General features: G+C 41.9%; 1 protein-coding gene across 1 annotated transcript in view; it reads left to right on the forward strand.

Moving 5' to 3' along the window:
* DNAH9 (dynein axonemal heavy chain 9) overlaps positions 1–15,515 on the forward strand; it is a 299,063-nt gene that overhangs the window by 95,729 nt on the left and 187,819 nt on the right. The window contains exon 27 of the mRNA XM_030861390.2: positions 10,775–10,931. Within this exon, the coding sequence (XP_030717250.2) occupies positions 10,775–10,931 (157 nt within the window). The remainder of the gene's footprint in view (positions 1–10,774; positions 10,932–15,515) is intronic.

The raw sequence follows: 15,515 nt of genomic DNA on the forward strand, positions 1-15,515 counted from the left end.
TTTACCCCCCTTCCCTCACGTTCGCACACAAACACCCCTTTCAGCCCCGTACTGGAAGTACTGTTTTAATCAACAGCTTATCAATTTTGAGTACCTCTTAATTTCTCAGGCACTACTGCAAGTGGGTGAGAGATAATTGATGCAAGAGTCTTTGAGGGTGATTTGCTGGGTAGGACGCAACTAGCAAAGTCTTACACTTTCTTTTTAAGTTTTTTTAATTGAAATATAGTTGACCTACAGTGCTATATTAGTTTCGGGTATACAGGATAGTGATTCAATGTTTTTATACATTATACTCCATTTAAAGTTATTATAAAATATTGGTTGTATTTCCTGTGCTGTACATTACATCCTTGTATCTTATTTATTTTATGCATAATAGTTCAAACTTCTTAATCCCCTTCCCCTATCTTATCCCTCTCTCCAGTCCTCTCCCCAATGGTAACCACTAGTTTGTTCTCTGTATCTGTGAGTCTGTTTTGTTATATTCATTCATTTTATTTTCTGGATTACACATATAAGTGAAAACATACAGTATTTGTCTTTCTCAGTTTGACTTAACTTCACTAAGCATAATACCCTCCAAGACCATCCATATTGTTGCAAATGGCAAAATCTCATTCTTTTAAAAGCTTTTGTACAGTGAAGGAAACCATCAACAAAACAAAAAGACAACCTGCTGAGTGGGAGAAGATATTTACAAATGATATGTCTGAGAAGGGGTTAATATCCAAAATACATAAGAGAGCTCATACAACTCCATCAAAAAAACAATCTGATTTTAAAATGTGCAGGAGACCTGAACAGACATTTTTCCAAAGAAGACATACACATGGCCAGCAGGCACATGAAAAGATGCTCAACATCACTAATCATTAGGGAAATGCAAATCAAAACCACAATGAGATATCACTTCACACCTGTTGGAATAACTATCATAAAAAGACAACAAATAATAAATGTTGGTGGGGATGTGGAGAAAAGGGAACCCTAGTTCACTGTTAGTGGGAATGTAAATTGGTGCAGCCACTATGGAAAACAGTATGGAGGTTCCTCAGAGAATTAAAAATAGGACTACCATATGATCCAGCAATTCTTTTTAAGTTTTCATCTGATACTATTTTTGAAAAACTTAGTAATCTGTAAACAAAGAAAATAAAAGTTACCAGGAATAACCGTTGTTAATATTCAGTCTGTTTCATTCTCATGTAGATTTTGAAAAAATGAAATTGCCACCATATGCTGTACATAAAATATCATAGACTTTTTCATGTAACAATATATCATGTATATACTCTCTAAATATTCTTCTAAACCCCTCTTGTAGCTGGATTATCTTCTATTTACAAGTATCCCATAGTTTATGTAACATAACCACATTATGGGCCATTTAAGTTGTATCTAAGCTCTTACTGCTAAAAATAAAGCTGCTGTGAACTCACTTATATATAAATTTTTACTATATTTCTCATTATTTCCCCAGGAGGGATTCCAAGAAGCAGGATAATTAGATGATACGTACTTTCAAGTTATTCTTAAAAAAGGTATTGTTCCCACTGTCACTAGCAGTTTATGAGGTGGTCATCTCACAATATCCTTACCAGCATTAAGTATTATTGTTTAAAATATTATTAACTTTATAAGTCAAAATGGTATCTCATTTGGATCTTGATGTTCTTAATTACTCACAGGCTTGAGCATTTTATGTGTTTATTGGCTGTTAGATTTCCTTCTCCTGTGAATTTGTTGTTATTATCATTGCTCATTTTATTACTTTTACACTTAGCAAGTTCCTGCCCATTTTAAGATCAGTTTAATATTCACCTGTATTGTATTATAGTTTATGTTATTTTACTTTTTCCTTTAACCTTTTTTAATTCTTTGGTAAATTTTTTGACTACTGAGTAAAGTGAATGTTTTCATCAAAACATTTTTGTAAAAAAAAAACAAAAAAACATTTTTGGTTACAAGTGATAGAAGCCTAACTTAACTTGAACTAATTCAAACTAACTTAAACAGAAAGAGGACTTGTTAAGTCAGACTTCTGGGGAAGGAGTCCAGCTTGCTGCAGTGTAACTAGCTTTCGGGCCTGAACAGGGAGCTATCAGGGCTTTACTGTCTCTCTCTTACCATGGCTTTGCTCTCTTCTGAGAGCTGATTCCTTTCTTGCATTGTTTTTCTTTGGCTGGAAAGATGGCCCACGCCAGATCCAGGAGGAAGAGAGACCCTCTCTTTCCCAGCACCATATGTCAAACTCCTTAAAGGGACCCTGATTGGTCCTGTTTGGATCATGTGCCCGTCTCTGAGCCAGTTACTGCAAACAATGAGATGGAGTATTTTGCTTAGGCTGAGCCTTGTGCCCACCCCTTGTGGGACAGCTTTTTTTAATAAATTAATTTTACTTATTTATTTTTGGCTGCGTTGGGTCTTTGTTGCTTGTGAGGGCTTTCTCTAGTTGTGGCGAGCGGGGGCTACTCTTCCTTGTGGTGCGCGGACTTCTCATTGCAGTGGCTTCTCTTGTTGCAGAGCACGGGCTCTAGGTACGTGGGCTTCAGTAGTTGTGTCTCACGGGCTCAGTAGTTGCGGCTCATGGGCTCTAGAGAGCAGGCTCAGTAGTTGTGGTACAGGGGCTTAGTTGCTCCATGGCATGTTGGATCTTCCCAGACCAGGGCTCAAACCCGTGTCCCCTGCATTGGCAGGCGGCTTCTGGCAAGGTGGGAAATACTTTGATTGACAGCCCCATGGGAATACTCCATGTAGAGGAGAGATGGCTTTCCAAAGTGTGGAGTCCTGGGAAAGGAAATCCCATAGAAACTATGTTAGGGAGCATATAATTAAATGTTTTGTTGTTGCTGTTTCTAAGTAGTCAGTAGGCCCAGCACATGAGTTATGGGTCCTTTCCCTCACTGGTTTGTGATGTTTGCTCAACCATATTCAATTTTGAGTCTATCAAACTGCTTCAAAGTATCTATTCTTATTCTGTTTCATCAGTATATTAAGCCATCTATATGCAATACTCTTTAAGGATTGTAACTTTATTGTGAGTGGTAATATTTTTATAGTAAAGGTCTGTATCATTCATTTTCATTTTCCTTTCCTTTTTTTTAAAGTTCTTCTGTTCTTTCAAATGAGCTTTCATCATTTTGTCAAGTTCTAAAATATAAATTATTAGGGTTTTGATTGGTGAGCCTTAAAACCTTCAAATTAATTTTGAAAGAATGGCCAGGCCATCTTTATAATATGTGATTTGTTTTTCTTTGTTCATACCTTCAATTATGTTTCTCAGAAAAGTTTATAAGTATCTTCATATAGGTTTTGAGTGTTTCTTATTGTTATCTCTATGTAGTTTTTAATTTTTTTGGTCCTATATAAGATTGTTTCTTCACTTTATATATATATATATATATATATATTTGTTTTGTTTTGTTTTTTGTGGGTTTTTTTTTTTGACCGTGCCACACAGCATGCAGGATCTTAGTTCCCTGACCAGTGATTGAACCTGTGCCCCCTGCAGTGGAAGCACGGAGTCTTAACCACTGGACTGCCAGGGAAGTCCCTATGTATATATATTTTAAAACAACTTTATTGAGCTTTATTTTATGTCAAAAATTTCACCCATTCCAAGTGTTAGTAACTTTATCAAGTAGTGTAACCATCACCATAAATCAATTTTGCAACATGTTTATGCCCCTCAGTAAGATCCCTCATGCCCATTTGTAGTTGATCCTCACTCCCACCCCCAGCCCTGGTCAACCACTAATCTACTTTCTGTCTGTATAAACTTGCCTATTCCGGACATTTCTTATAAATGGAACAATACAACATGTGGTCTCTTGTGTCTGACTTGTTTCATTTTGCATAATGTTTTGGGGTTCATCCATGATAGAACATGTGTCAGTAGTTTGTTATTTATTATTTCTGAATAATATTCCATTTTACAGATATGACACATTTTGTCTATATAGTCATCTTAGGTAATTTTCAGTTTGGGGCTATTATAAACAATGCTGCTGTGAACATTTGCTTGCAAGTCTTTGCGTGGATGTATGTTTTCATTTCTCTTGGGTGTATACCTAGGGGAGAAATTGCTGGGTAGTACAGCAGTTTTATGTTTAACTTTTTGATAAACTGCCAAATTATTTTCCAAAGTGGCTGGATCGTCTTATATCCCCACCAGCAATGTATGAGGCTTCTCATTTCTCCACATCCTTGACATTTATTATTATCTGTCTTATTTATTGTAGCCATTCTAGTGGATGTGAAGTAGCATCTCATTTGAGTTTTAATTTGCATTTCTGTAATAATGTTATTGAGCATATTTTCATGTGCTTGTTGGCCATTTATATATCTTCTTTGGCATCATTTCTGTTCATATCATTTATCTATTTTTTGATTGATCTGTTTGTACTCTTTTTTGAGTTCTAAGACTTCTTTGTATATTCTGGACATATTGCATATATGTTTGCAAATATTTTATCCCAGCCTGTTGTTTATCTTTTCATTTTCTTCACGGCATCTTTTGAAATCCAAAAGTTTTTAATGTTGATGAGGTCCAGGTTGTCAGATTTTTCTTTTATGGACTGTGCTTTTGGTGTTGTAACTGAGAAATCTTTGCTTAATTTCATTATATCTTTAACTTTCTTTTCATTTACATATAGGAGAAAATTGTTTTTTTGTAAATTTATCTCCTATTTTTCCCATCTACTGCCCCATATTAAAAATTCTAAGAATTATGCTCTTGATTCTCCTTTTAAGTCACTTCTAGAATTTCTAGTTATATTTGAACCATACACATAATATGAAGCATAATTAAACTATTCAAGTTTAGTTACTAAGTGTGTGTTATTTTTGGTAGATCATATGTCACTCATTGCTCTCAGTTCTTCCTGTCACGTTTTGAGAAAGACATTTACCAACTAGTGTAGGCAAACAAAGATGAGCACTAGGTGATGAAGGACCTCATAACCACGTGGCGTAAGGAATGGATCTTAGAATTGGAGGTATTTATGCTGAGGACAATTTTCAAATTTTAAATATTAAAATATTATAAGATGGACAGATTTGTTTTCGGTTGTTGCTAAGGACATTCTTCTATTAGTGCTGTTTCTTATGTTGAGCTGGGAACCTATCACAATCCCTGGGTCTTTTTCCTGTGACTTGCCATCTAACCACATTGCCCCCATTCCATGTACATGCGAGTGCTTGGAAGATTAATTTGCATTTGTTCTTCTTAAATTTCACTTTGTTGGGTCTACCACATCATTTTCAATTGCTAAAATTATTTAGAATTTTGGTCTACCTTCTATCTAATCAATTATTTCTTAATCCAAGTTATCTATGAATATATTGAACATCAGGAGTCTGTGTCCTGGTAATGCCACTAGAGGCCTCCCTCCAGGTAGATATTGTTGCATCCACGTTCATTCCTCAGTTATGATTATTGAACCACGTGGTAGGTGGAATTCGAGGAATGATCCCCAGCGATGTTTTCCCTTGTATCATCTCCTCTTCTTTGAACGTGGGTGAAAACTATAAATAGGATGATATTATTCTCATGATTATATTTTGCTTTACCGCAAAAAGGAAATTATTCAGGTGAACCAGTATAATTATATGAGACCTTAAAAGTAGAGCCTTCTCCTGGCTGAGGGCAGAGGGAAGGTCAGAGAGGCTTGAAGCATGAGAAGAATTTTTCATGCCATTGCTGATTTTGAGGATGGAGGGAGCCCTGTGCAAGGATGGTACAGTGGCCTCTAGGAGCTGAGAGATCCCCCAGCCTCAGCATGCACCTAGGACCTCAGTACTACAACTGGTAGAATTTAATTCGGCCAAGAATTCAAATGAGCTTGGAAGCAGGTTCTTCCCCAGAGTGTCCAGATAAGGGTCCAGCCAAACTGGACCTTGATTTTGGCCCTGTGAGACCCTCAGTAGAGGAGCCACCTGGACTTCTGACATACAGAAGTGAGATAATAAATGGGTGTTGTTTTAAGCCCTTATTGTGTGGTAGCAATAGGAAATGAATACAAATCAAGTGATTTCACCAACTCTAAGATTAGCCAGACCACACGTCTGGGATAGCCAGTCTATACATACCTGAAGTCAAGGTACAACACCTTTGATATTTTCATTAATCTGCCAGTTGTTTGTCTAAAAAAAGGAAAGCTACATTTCATATATTTATTACCTTAAGAAATAATACCTTGAAAGTGGATCAGCTTTCTGTTTTCCAAGGCACTTTCATATCTCTTGTCTCATCTTGTCCTCACAAGAGCCTGGTGGGTCAGATAAGAACAAAGCCTGTAGACATCATTTGCCCGAAGAAAACAAAACCCGCTTCAGCTCGATATTAGGAAGGCCTTTCAAACAATTAGAACTGACCCACGGTGGAAGGAGCTGGCTTCTAAAATAATAAACATGGCTCACTGGAAGAAAAGGCTCTGTGATTGTATTTGAAGGATTTAATGGGAGAAGCCTGGCATGGTTAAAGAGCCAAGCCTCTGAGGCCTCTTCCAGCACTAAAGGCCTGTCTTCCCAATATGCAGTCAGACTACATTGATCCATATTCATGTTGTGGTCAGTTGGTTAAGGCAACAGCTCTTCTTAAAGGATTCCTTCCCATTTTCACAATGCAGTTGTTTCTGAGGCAGCAGATTTATCTAAATTCCTTTGTACAAAGAAAATACTGTGTGATGGACCCCAGTGACACATGTTTTTAAGTCACCAAAGTTTAATAACCTGGCCGAGTTTCATAAACACTTTGCAGTAGAGGCAAGATTTGAACTCAGTGTGTCTGACTCCTGAGTCCTTGCCTTAAACCACAATAGCATGATCTGCCCCCCTCACTAGGAAACAGGAGCAGATTGAAGGAGCCGGCTTAGATGTTTAAAGAGATGGATCTAACCATCTAACTAAAGACCACAGACAGAATCTTAGAGGAGGAGCGTGTGTCCCAAAGAACTAGGACATCCTGCTGGCTCAGTGGCCCCCCACGCAGAAGAAGGGAATACTCTTTCTTTCTTTTCTTTGTGTTTTCCTCATGGCCCATGCTAAAGCCCCACTGTCCCTGCCTTGGTTATTAGAACTCCTTAGACAGCCAGCCCACTTCCCCTCCCTGAACATCAGTCAGTCCATCTGTAATTTAAGGAGATTAGATTAGTTGATCTCAGAAATGCCTTCCAGCTCTAGAGTTCTATTATTATGGGCAAATGTATATGTATTTTGACATTTCCCCCCACGTGCTTCTTCTGGCGATAATCAGAAGCTCAGTAGATACTCAAAAAGAGATTGACACCCAGTTCTAAGGGTTTCTTTTGGGAGATTCTTGAGTTTTCTATAAGAATTCTATTTTTGTGGAACCTTGTGCTTCTAGACTCTCAGATTCCTTGAGAGCCCTGCTGCTGCAGAGAGAAGAGGTCTGAATTGCCCTCTGGCTGGCAGAGAAGGCAGCCATGGGACAGAAAGGGGGTGGGAGAGAGAGTGGGGAGAGTTGCCTGGGGGCCAGGATTCCACCCATCCAGGCAGCTGCCTTTCCTCCTGGGGGGTTACAGGGCTGCAGCAGGCCCTCCAGGTTCTGGAAGGAACCTGAGGTTGGCAGAGGTAGAAGACCTTGGGGCCAGTCTGGAGCCAGAATTCAGCCTAGGAGAGCAGGTACAGTTAAGGCTGCACATGGAACTCTGAAGATCTAGCTACCAGTGTTGGAGAGAAGCATTGCCAAATGGTAACAGTGACCGAGCAAGGTGAGATGGGACCTAGCTTTTCACCTTACCCCTGACTCACCTCACTTCGTGGCCCACCTAACAGATCAACAACTCTGATGTGAGCTTAATCCACAGGGAAAAGTGAGGCAGCTGCGTGAGCCCAGCTCACCAGGAGTTAAATGCAGCCAGCCCCCCATTGCACAGGAAAACTCCAAGTAGAATCATAATTCTGCATACTCTCCTCTCCACCTGGAGAAACTACCTTCCTGGGTTTCATCTTCAAAGGCTGAGGTAGCTATGGGAATTTCACACTTAATTAAAGGAGAGTTCAGGAACTCCAAGTCTTTTCAAAACAATTTTGGTTGCAGTGAGGATGCAGTCACCATCTGGCAAGAAAGGTGTTAACTCAGAGTTTCTGGTCAACTCTAGCATCAGATTCAGAACCAAAGAGGGTGCATTTCAGAGGACCCCTCAGATGTCCCCTCCCCATCTAGCCTGCAAGTTGAAAGCCTCTGTACTGATTCTCTAAGTATTAAAAAGGTCAATGGCACGGTTTTAAAAGCTTTATTGAGATATAATTTACATGTCTTAAAGTTCACCCATTACAAATGTACAAATCGATGATTTTTAGTAAATTCTTAGACTTGTGCAGCCATTACCACAATCTAGTTTTAGAACATTGCCGTCACCCTGTTTTCAGTCCGAACTCAGCCTCACCTCCCTTCCTAGGCAGCCACTGATCTTCTGTCTATCTCTGTGTTTTCCAGACATTTCATAAATGAAATAATATGAGATCTTTTGTATCTGACTTCCTTCACTTAGCATAATGTTTTTCAGGTTCATCCATGTTGTAACGTGTATCAGTACTTCATTCCATTATACTGCTAAATAGTATTCCATTGCATGGATATATCACATTTTGTTATTCCATTCACAGTTGATGGACATTTGGGTTGTTTCCAGTTTCTTAGCGTTATGGATATTGCTGCTTTGAACATTCCTGCATAAGTCTTTGTGTGAACATATGTTCATATTATCCTTGGGTAATTCCTAGAAGGGGAATTGATGAATCATATGGTAAACTTTACTTTTTAAGAAACTGTCAAGCTGTCTTCCTAAGTAGCTGTACCATTTAACATTCCCACCAGCAATGCATGAGGTTTCCAGTTTTCTCACATCCTCACCAGCACTTGTTATTGTCTGTCTTTTTGATTGTAGCTCTCCTAGTGGGTGTGTCATGGTATCTCACTGTGGGTTTAATTTGCATTTCCCTAATGATCAATGATTTTGAGCATCTTTTTATGGGCTTATTATCCAAAGGCACATTTTGTCATCTTCTTATGAGGATATATGTGGAAGAGGTGTATGACATATATAGTTGGGAGTCACAGTGGAGCGCAGTGGAGTGGGAGCTCAGCTGAGCTACTCTGCTCGCTCACCCCATTGTTGAGGGCTCAGGGAATACTTGCGGGTGAAGTCATGGCAAAAATGAGCCCCAGGGGGCTAGGAACCATCAGCTAAGCGGAACCTGATCCAGGTAGATTCTAGGAACGGTCAGGAGCTGGATGGGGGAGGAGAGAAGGACAAGCACAGTCCTACTGTGTCTGGCACCTTAGTCTGTTCAGTCAGCTATAACAAAATACCAAAGACTAGGTGGCTTATAAACAACAGAAATGTATTTCTCACGGTGTAACTGGACAAGGCCGGACGGAACCCAAGTTCAGCTGCTCGCCGCTCGACAGGCCAATTCGAGAGACAAGTGTTGGTGGAAAAGGAAAAGTTGCTTTATTCAGGAGCCCAGCAACGTGGGAAGATGGTGGACTAGTGTCCTAAGACCATCTCCAAGTTGCCGGTTAGGAGACAAAGGTTTTAAAGGCAGCGTGAGAGTGAGGGAGGGGGCTGCAGGGAGCCTGGTTGGCTTGTCCTATTTGCGAATTGGTTGGCTTCAATGTGAAGTTTCGAGTATCACCAATCATCTGGTTTCAACCGGTCTGGGCTCTAAGTGCTGGCGGTTGGCAATTTTCACCTGGTGGGGTCTGCTTCCGGTGAGAACAGCTTGGGGGGGGTGTCGGGCCTGTATCTGTAGCTTTCAGGGGCCTGGGTGTTCGGGACCTGCTGTGGGACTCGTCTAGAGTCTAAACTGTACCAGTTTCCCGGTCCAACAGGTATTCTTTGTTTCTCCATCTTCGCATTTCCTAATCATTAACTCTTGAACCAGCCTTTGGAGACTCAGGGGAGGCCTGGGAGACTAAAGCAAAAGGCTGTTATCTTAAAGGACAGGGGCACAGGGGCTTGTATGCAGTTTCAATCCCCACTTTGATACCCCTCAATCTTGAGGGGAACAGGTGTTGGACGAGAAAAGGAATAATGTTTTGGGTAAAGAGGTTAATCATTAACTCGGTAGAGGAACTCAGTTTTCGGGGGACTTGACCTCAACAGTTTTGGACGCTGGGAAGTCCAAGATCAAGGTGCCAGCATAGTCGTGCTCTTGTGAGGGCCCTTTTTCTGGCTCACAGCTGGTGCCTTCTCATGGTGTTTTCACATGGTAGAAGGGGCAAGGACCGCTCTACCTTAATAAGGCACTGAGCCCAGTCATGAGGGCTCCACCTTCATGACCTCGTCACCTCCCAAAGGCCCCACCTCCTAACACCACAGTCTTTGGGGGTTAGGATTTCAACATATGAATTTAGTGGGGACACAAGTGTTCAGACCATAGCACTGGGCAAGTGAAAATAGCTCTTCATGAATGGACTTAAACATACTGGGGCTGGGGGGAAGGAACCAATGAGAAATGAGCTAGAGAAGTAAGCGGGGGCAAGGTCAGGAAGGGCCGGGCTGAGAGCCCCTGGTGCCCTTCAGCGGGGGAGCATCATGATCAGATGATCCTTTAGAAAGTTCCACCCACAGCGCAGAGGGGACCAGAGCGGGGGGCTCTGGGCTTTCCTTCACAGAAGCTGTGCCAAGTCTCTCACGGCCTTGAACCTCAGCTCTATCTCACTAGGACCCAGCAGGGCCAGAGCTATTTGTGGGGCCACCTGTGGCACTGAGAGTGACCTCCACCCTCCTGTGTTTGGCAGGTGCTACATCACCCTCACCCAGTCTCTGCACCTGACCATGAGTGGGGCTCCAGCAGGACCTGCAGGCACAGGCAAGACAGAGACCACCAAGGACCTGGGCCGAGCGCTGGGCATCATGGTCTACGTGTTTAACTGCTCCGAGCAGATGGACTACAAGGTACAGGCCCAGCCTCGGGGGGACTAGGAGCTGGGCCACGGCTTCATCCTCGCCACCCTGGTCCAGCTCAGAGGCCCAGACAGGGACGTCCCTGCTCCTTCACTGGAGGCCTGAGGACCCTTGCCCTCAGGAGCTTGTGGACCTCCCTGTAAACTTTAGCACCGTGGAATCCACTTCCACTGATGAGCTTGGCAACCACAGAGAGATGACTTCACCTCTGGGGTCTTCCTTTCGTCATCTATAAAATGGAGAAGCTGAACATATATCCAAAGGCCTAAATTCATTATTTGACCCAGAACCACAGAAAGGCTCATAAGTGGCTGATATAAAAATCTTCACATAAAAGTCATAGATGTGCTCTTGTGTAAAAGTGGGCATTTCCCCAGAATTTCTACAAGGGCAAAATATTCTAAGTTTGGCTTCCGAAGACATACTAGAGTAACCTCTATTCTTAGCAAGAGGTACACAAAGACAAGTGCAAGGGTAATGTTCTTCATCCAGGCACTCATCATTTTTACATTTTTTAATGTATTCCGGGCTCTGTGTCATAGACAAATGAAAAAGAGACAAGAGGCCCATTAGGTCACTTCTCTGCTAGCAACATTCTGCTCACAACTAGACCTTATTCAGATTCTTTTTTTTGAAAAAAGCATAATAACAGATTGTCTCACTGTCTCATTTCTATTTTGTTTTATTGTATGTATTTTTGTAAACTACCTTAAGTTCCCTTTTGAAAATAGAATAGCAGGTAAATAAATTTAGAGTGGAAAAAGAAAACATTTGCACTAAATAGATCAAATATTTATATGTATATATGATGTGATATATTGCCTGTAAAATAAATTTAATTTAAAAATAAATTTAGGGGCTTCCCTGGTGGCACAGTGGTTGAGAGTCTGCCTGCTGATGCAGGGGACACGGGTTCGTGCCCCGGTCCGGGAAGATCCCACATTCCACGGAGCGGCTGGGCCCGTGAGCCATGGCCGCTGAGCCTGCACGTCTGGAGCCTGTGCTCCGCAACGGGAGAGGCCACAACAGTGAAAGGCCAGCGTAACGCAAAAAAAAAAAAAACTTATTACTGAACCCTGACCCCACCAATTCCTCTAAGAGTACAGGGTGAAAGGAGGAGTCTGCCCTTAATTTGTCTGAACTGTGCAAAGCTTCAGTCATGTGCATCTAGTACAGACACAGATCAGAGCAAGAACAGTAGGCATAGCTGTAGTGAGATACAGCAAAGGTAAGGTGATCCCTTCCTAGACACCAAACATCCTTTGTAACCAAACAGCCTCAATAAGTAAGCAGTTTGCAAACCTCCTCTTCCCTTTGTTGTCCAGCTATTCAGAATTATTTTTATCTCAGAGTACACACCAGCAATCAACTTAATTTATTGAGCATCACCATTGCTCAGCATCTGTTGGGAATCATGGGAGGATATCAGAGATAGATAGGTAGGTAGATAGATAGATGATAAAGAAAGAGAGAAAGAAAGAAAAAGAAAGGAAGAAAGAAGGAAGGAAAAAAGGAAAGAAAACATAGGCAGGTCAACAGATGACAGAGATGAGAGAGATAATAGATGAATGATAGATAGATATAAATAGATAGATAAATGATAGATGATAGATAGATAGATAGACATATAAGAGATAGATGGGTAGGAAGGAAGGAAGGAAGGAAAGGAGGAAGGAAGAAAGAAAGAAAATAAAGATACATAGGTAGATGACAGAGAGATGAGAGAGAGAGATAATAGATGAATGGCAGATAGATAGTTAGATAGATAGATAGATAGGGTGAGCATAACCCAGTCCATTAGGAGAGACAGGAACGATATATGAAATAATTAGGGGAGATAGCAGACAGCATTACCCTGAGTGCTAATGCGTGTTCTACGAACTCTAATCCCTGGAATGCTCCAGAGCTGTGGGAGAGCCACCAAGTGCGCTGGTCAGAAAAGACATCGTGGAGGAGGTGAGAGCTGAGGTTGTTTAAGGTTGTTAAGGTTTGGATGAGCACCAAACAGGGCGTGCGACATTTTAACTCAACCCCACCCACTAAAACATCAGCTTCAAAAACAGGACCGAGTTCTTTGTGCAGTTGCTGTCCTTCCCCTGCTCCCTGTGCTGACTTCACCCTGAGCTCTCTTCACAGGGTTTGTCTGGGGTGAGGAGAGGAAAGGAGTGAAGGTCAGAAAGAGCCTTCACCAGCATCACTCACAGCAGCCCATTCTGTTTCAGTATCTCCAGAGAACAATCTAGAAACAAACATGGAACCACGGTGGAGTCCATTTGAGTGGCTTGGGGAACAGGGGAGGCTGGGAGATGGGGTTGAGCAGGGAAAGGAGGAACACAAGACCACTGGGAAGCTCTGACCTTGAGGTGTCAGGCCCCAGAAACGGTGCAGGCTGCAGGACTGAAGCAGGAGCGTGATGAAGACAAACGCTCTTTAAGGAAGACTCCCTGGGCAGCCAGATGAAGGGAGACAGGAAGAGACTGGAAGTGGGGGGAGGAACATTTTTAGGAAGAACATTGCAGTCGTTCAAACCAGAGAAGCAGAGAAGCCGGATGATGGGGTAGCAGAAACGGAAAAGAAAGATTGAGAGGCTTGAAAAAATTAAATGATACTTAGTGAACATGGGGAGGGCGTGGGTCGGTGGTGAAACAGAGGAGGAGGAAAGAGGAGAGTTTGGGCTTTGTCAAGGACCCTCACAATCCCCTCTACCTCAGGAATTCTGTAGGGAGGCGTTGGGTAATGGGGTGGACTCAAGAACTGTGTGGAGGCTTGGGGGAAAGGGTTAGGGTTAGGGTTTGCTTTACTCTACTAGTGCTGGTTGGAAAACCCATAAAACTAGCCACTTTCTCTGGAAATGGTTGCTGTTTTAGTGCTAAGACGTTCTTCATATTATAGCAGCAATACTTTCCCCCTGGACCTCAATCTGGAGAGGCTATTGCTGAAACATCAAATGACTTTGAATCTGAAAGTATCTGGAATTCTGTGACTTCTCCATGGCATCGATACTATAGAACTCCCACTCCTTGAGAAACCCTGCTCTCTACGCTTCTGAAACATTATCCTTCCACAATTCTATCTGGTCTTGCCTTCTTGATCTCATTTTTGACCCCCTTTCATCACTTCAAGTTTTACTTTTATACGGATGACTCCTGAATCTGTTTTCCAGCTTAACCCAAGTTCTGGTAGTGTCTTTAACTAGGCAGTAGAGGCCTCCGTTTGGATGCCCTTCTCTCATATTCGGTCAATACTCTTCTCAGACAGTTCCTGCTGACTCCCTGTTTCCTTCCGGCCAGGTTCCTCATTGCATCAATACTAATCATCTTATTTTTCCCCGTAGGCCAGGGTGGACATCTTAAGACATCTTAATTGTTTCCTGTCCTTCCTTCCATCATTCCAATCAGTCAGCAATGTTTATTCTTCCTTCAGCAATGCTCTCGCTTCCAGGCCTTCAACCTTATTCTGAGAGCCCTTATGCTGTCCCAGAAACTCACCGTGTTATGGCAAGGCAACAGCCCAGCCCAGCCCAGCTAATGGTACCATTGTGCTGTTGTGGTGACATCTTAATTGTTTCCTGTCAAAAAACGGGGCCACATGGAGTCCTGGGTTCTGCTCAGGCCCTTGGGGGTAAAGTGTGGGGTGACGATTATCCCCCTATGGAAACTCTACTTTCTTCTGTTTTATGTATTGGATTTCCATTTGATGAAAGGTATCCACAGCTTTAAAATGTTTTAAAACCACTGTTAGCTGGAGAAGCATGGATTTTGATTCTCAAAACTCTGACTTAGTGTTTATAACCTTTGACAGGTGGCGATATATATATAATGTGTGTATGTGATATACATATATGTAATGTGTGTATACGTGATAGTTGACAGGTTGTTTCTTGTTTGTTTGTTTGTTTTTCCTTTTGCGGTACGCGGGCCTCTCACTGTTGTGGCCTCTCATGTTGCGGAGCACAGGCTCCGGACGCGCAGGCTCAGCGGCCATGGCTCACGGGCCCAGCCGCTCCGCGCGACATGTGGGATCCTCCCGGACCGGGGCATGAACCCGTGTCCCCTGCATCGACAGGCGGACTCTCAACCACTGCGCCACCAGGGAAGACCCAGACAGGTTGTTTTATTATTTTACATATATATATATGTGTGTGTGTGGCAACCTGTCAAATGTCATGTATATATGGCAACCTGTCAAATGTCACAAATACTAAGCAGAAGTTCGGGAATATAAGCCTGTCATATAAATGAAATATAAAATATATATTACGTTTTATTATATATACGTGTATATATACATATGTATACACACACACACACACACTCATGAATATAATACTAGCAATATCCACCTGCAGAATTTTTTTGAGCACACAAACACAATGCCTAGAACTTATGTCACCTCCTCAGGGAGACTGTGACTTCTCAATCTGAAATAGCTACATGTCCATTACATTTCAATAAAACAGAATGAATAAATAAATAGCCACATTACCTTCATGTTAAGACTCCATTGGGACTTATCACTACTGATAGTTTAGTGTTCGTTGTCTGTTTTCCCTGTTAGGATCCAAAACCCTGAGGA

The sequence above is a fragment of the Globicephala melas genome, chromosome 20 (assembly GCF_963455315.2).
Source record: "Globicephala melas chromosome 20, mGloMel1.2, whole genome shotgun sequence".
NCBI classification, from domain to species: Eukaryota; Metazoa; Chordata; class Mammalia; order Artiodactyla; family Delphinidae; genus Globicephala; species Globicephala melas.